A 2,500-nucleotide genomic window follows, 5' to 3' on the forward strand; every position below is an offset into this window, starting at 1 on the left:
CCTCTTCTTATTTATCTTCTTCTTGTTCATCTTCTTCTTGTTTATCTTCTTCCTCTTCCTCTTCTTCTTCTTCTCCTTCTTCTTCTCCTCCTCCTCCTCCTCCTCTTCGGCTGTGAGTCATCTGTCTCTGAGTGTCGCTGCAGCGTTTCGTGACCCATTGGTCAAGTATTTTATCGTCATCCGAGACGATTTGTTCTTGTGTGAGAGAGAGAAGGAGAGAGAGAGGGAGGGAGGTCATCCTTCGAACAGAGTGCTCGAGATGGTCAGGGGATTATCTTCAATCGGTACACGTGTTTACCAAGCTATTCCGTGTGTGTGTGTGTGTGTGTGTGTGTGTGTGTGTGTGTGTGTGTGTGTGTGTGTGTGTGTGTGTGTGTGTGTGTGTGAGTGTGTGTGTGTGTGTGTGTGTGTGTGTGTGTGTGAGAGAGAGAGAGAGAGAGAGAGAGAGAGAGAGAGAGAGAGAGAGAGAGAGAGAGAGAGAGAGAGGGAGGTGTGTGTGTGTGTGTGTGTGTGTGTGTGTGTGAGAGAGAGAGAGAGAGAGAGAGAGAGAGAGAGAGAGAGAGAGAGAGAGAGAGAGAGAGAGAGAGAGAGAGAGAGAGAGAGAGAGAGAGAGAGAGAGAAAGAGAGAGATAGTTTCCATGTGTGCGTGTGTGTGTGTGTGTGCGTGTGCACGTGCACACAGTCTTTGTTGTGGATGCGTCACATAGCACCCGAGCAGCGACCACCACAGTGAAAATGAGAACAGGAGCGAGCGCGGAGAGGCGGGGGGAGGTGTGGGGTTTAGCGTCTTATACTTACAGATGATGACAGACGCCTTAAAACTCGCATGTTTGTCTTGGCAACCTCCTCTTTATCGCCCCCATCATCCCTCCCTCCCTCCCTCTCTACCCCACACTCCCTCACGCCCACACTCCCCCACGCCCGCGCGCCCTCACACTATCCATCTGATTGCCTGCCTGCTTGCCCGTTTGTAGGCATGCGCGATATGACGCCCACGTGTATTGCGTCGACTGAGGGGATTGTGGGTGCCTACTTCTTATCTTTCATCTTCATATGCCCCTCCTGCCCCTCTTGCCCCTTTGGCCTCCTGCCCCTCTTGAACTCCTCCTCTGTTGCCCCTTTGCCCTCCTGCCCCTCTTGAACTCCTCCCCTGTTGCCCCTTTGCCCTCCTGCCTTCTTGCCTCCTCCCCTCTTGCCCCTTTGCCCTCCTGTCCCTCTTACCTCCTCCCTTGTTGCCCCTTTGCCCTTCTGCCCCTCTTGAGCTCCTCCCCTGATGCTCCTTTACCCTCCTGCCCCTGTTGCCCTCCTCCCCTGTTACCCCTTTGCCCTCCTGCCCCTCTTGAGCTCCTCCCCTGATGCTCCTTTACCCTCCTGCCCCTGTTGCCCTCCTCCCCTGTTGTCCCTTTGCCCTTCTGCTCCTCTTGCCTCCTCCCCTGTTGTCCCTTTGCCCTCCTGCCCCTGTTGCCCTCCTCCCCTGTTGTCCCTTTGCCCTCCTACCCCTGTTGCCCTCCTCCCCTGTTGTCCCTTTGCCCTCCTGCCCCTCTTGAGCTCCTCCCCTGTTGCCCCTTTGCCCTCCTGTCCCTCTTGCATTCCTCCTCTTGTTGCCCCCTTGTCCTCCTGCCCCTCTTGAGCTCCTCCCCTGTTGCCCCTTTGCCCTCCTGCCCATACATTTAGTTGTCCATGACCACTTTTTCTTCCTCTGGGTCTCCACTCTCTTCGTGTGAACTGCGAGATCTCCTCAAAGAACCTCTCGATGGACTCCCTGTCATCCTCTCTCGAAGTTCTCTGTCACTCTGTCTACCCGTCTGTCAATCTGTCTGTCAGTGTGTCGGTACTTCCGACTGTCTGTCTCTGTCCGCAAGACATTACCGGGAGAGTGCCGTCGAATCTTGTTGACATTTTCCGCTTTTTTTTTTGGGGGGGGGGCACTGGTCAAGCGGTACTTGATTGGGATTGGTCTTTGAGGTTTTTTTTGTTTTTGCTTTTTTTTTCTATCATAACCATGTTAAAGACACAGTAAATTCCACAAAAAGAGTATATCACTTTTTGTTATAAATCCATCAATGGTGTTTATTTAGAATAGTGTATCACGTTACAGAATATTTGCAACGGAGTGTATGTGCACATAGCTCTGAAAGTATTGCGTCAAGATATTTCAATTTCGAAACTACCAATAAACGAGAAACGGCACAAGGCAGCGTTGGCGAAATAGAATCGACCCTTGTGCCGGAGAGAGAGATGGAAGTCATCAGTACATCATCAGTGCCGCGAGTGATCAAGTCCTGCATCAGAGTCCCTCACGTGTGATCCGGCGACGTCTGGTCGCGTCCCCACGCGCGTCGATAACTCCACCGCCAGAATGCCCCAGAACGGAACCCTGGGAAGGATTCCGAAGTACGCCCAAGGCGCAAGCACGAGGCTCCAGGCCTCCAAGTCCTGTGAGGAGCGAAGGAGTCCTTCCGTTGAGGCCCCTGAGGTCCCTGAGGCCCAGTCGGAGTCC

At 53.3% G+C, this 2,500-nt stretch overlaps 1 protein-coding gene across 5 annotated transcripts in view; it reads left to right on the forward strand.

The window, feature by feature from the left end:
- The window catches only part of LOC143028208 (glutamate receptor-interacting protein 2-like), a 427,238-nt gene that overhangs the window by 328,503 nt on the left and 96,235 nt on the right, over window positions 1-2,500 (forward strand). Inside the window, exon 1 of one of the 5 annotated variants that reach the window (XM_076189996.1) lies at window positions 2,099-2,500. This exon is cut by the window's right edge and continues 166 nt beyond it. The exons of the other annotated variants lie outside the window; for them this stretch is intronic. Coding sequence (XP_076046111.1) covers window positions 2,360-2,500 — 141 coding nt within the window. The 5' untranslated portion in view covers window positions 2,099-2,359. Of the gene's footprint in view, window positions 1-2,098 lie in introns of those variants that run through there. 5 annotated transcript variants of the gene reach the window in all.

Source organism: Oratosquilla oratoria, chromosome 9 (genome assembly GCF_046742065.1).
Source record: "Oratosquilla oratoria isolate Oo_2021 chromosome 9, ASM4674206v1, whole genome shotgun sequence".
Lineage (NCBI taxonomy): Eukaryota > Metazoa > Arthropoda > Malacostraca > Stomatopoda > Squillidae > Oratosquilla > Oratosquilla oratoria.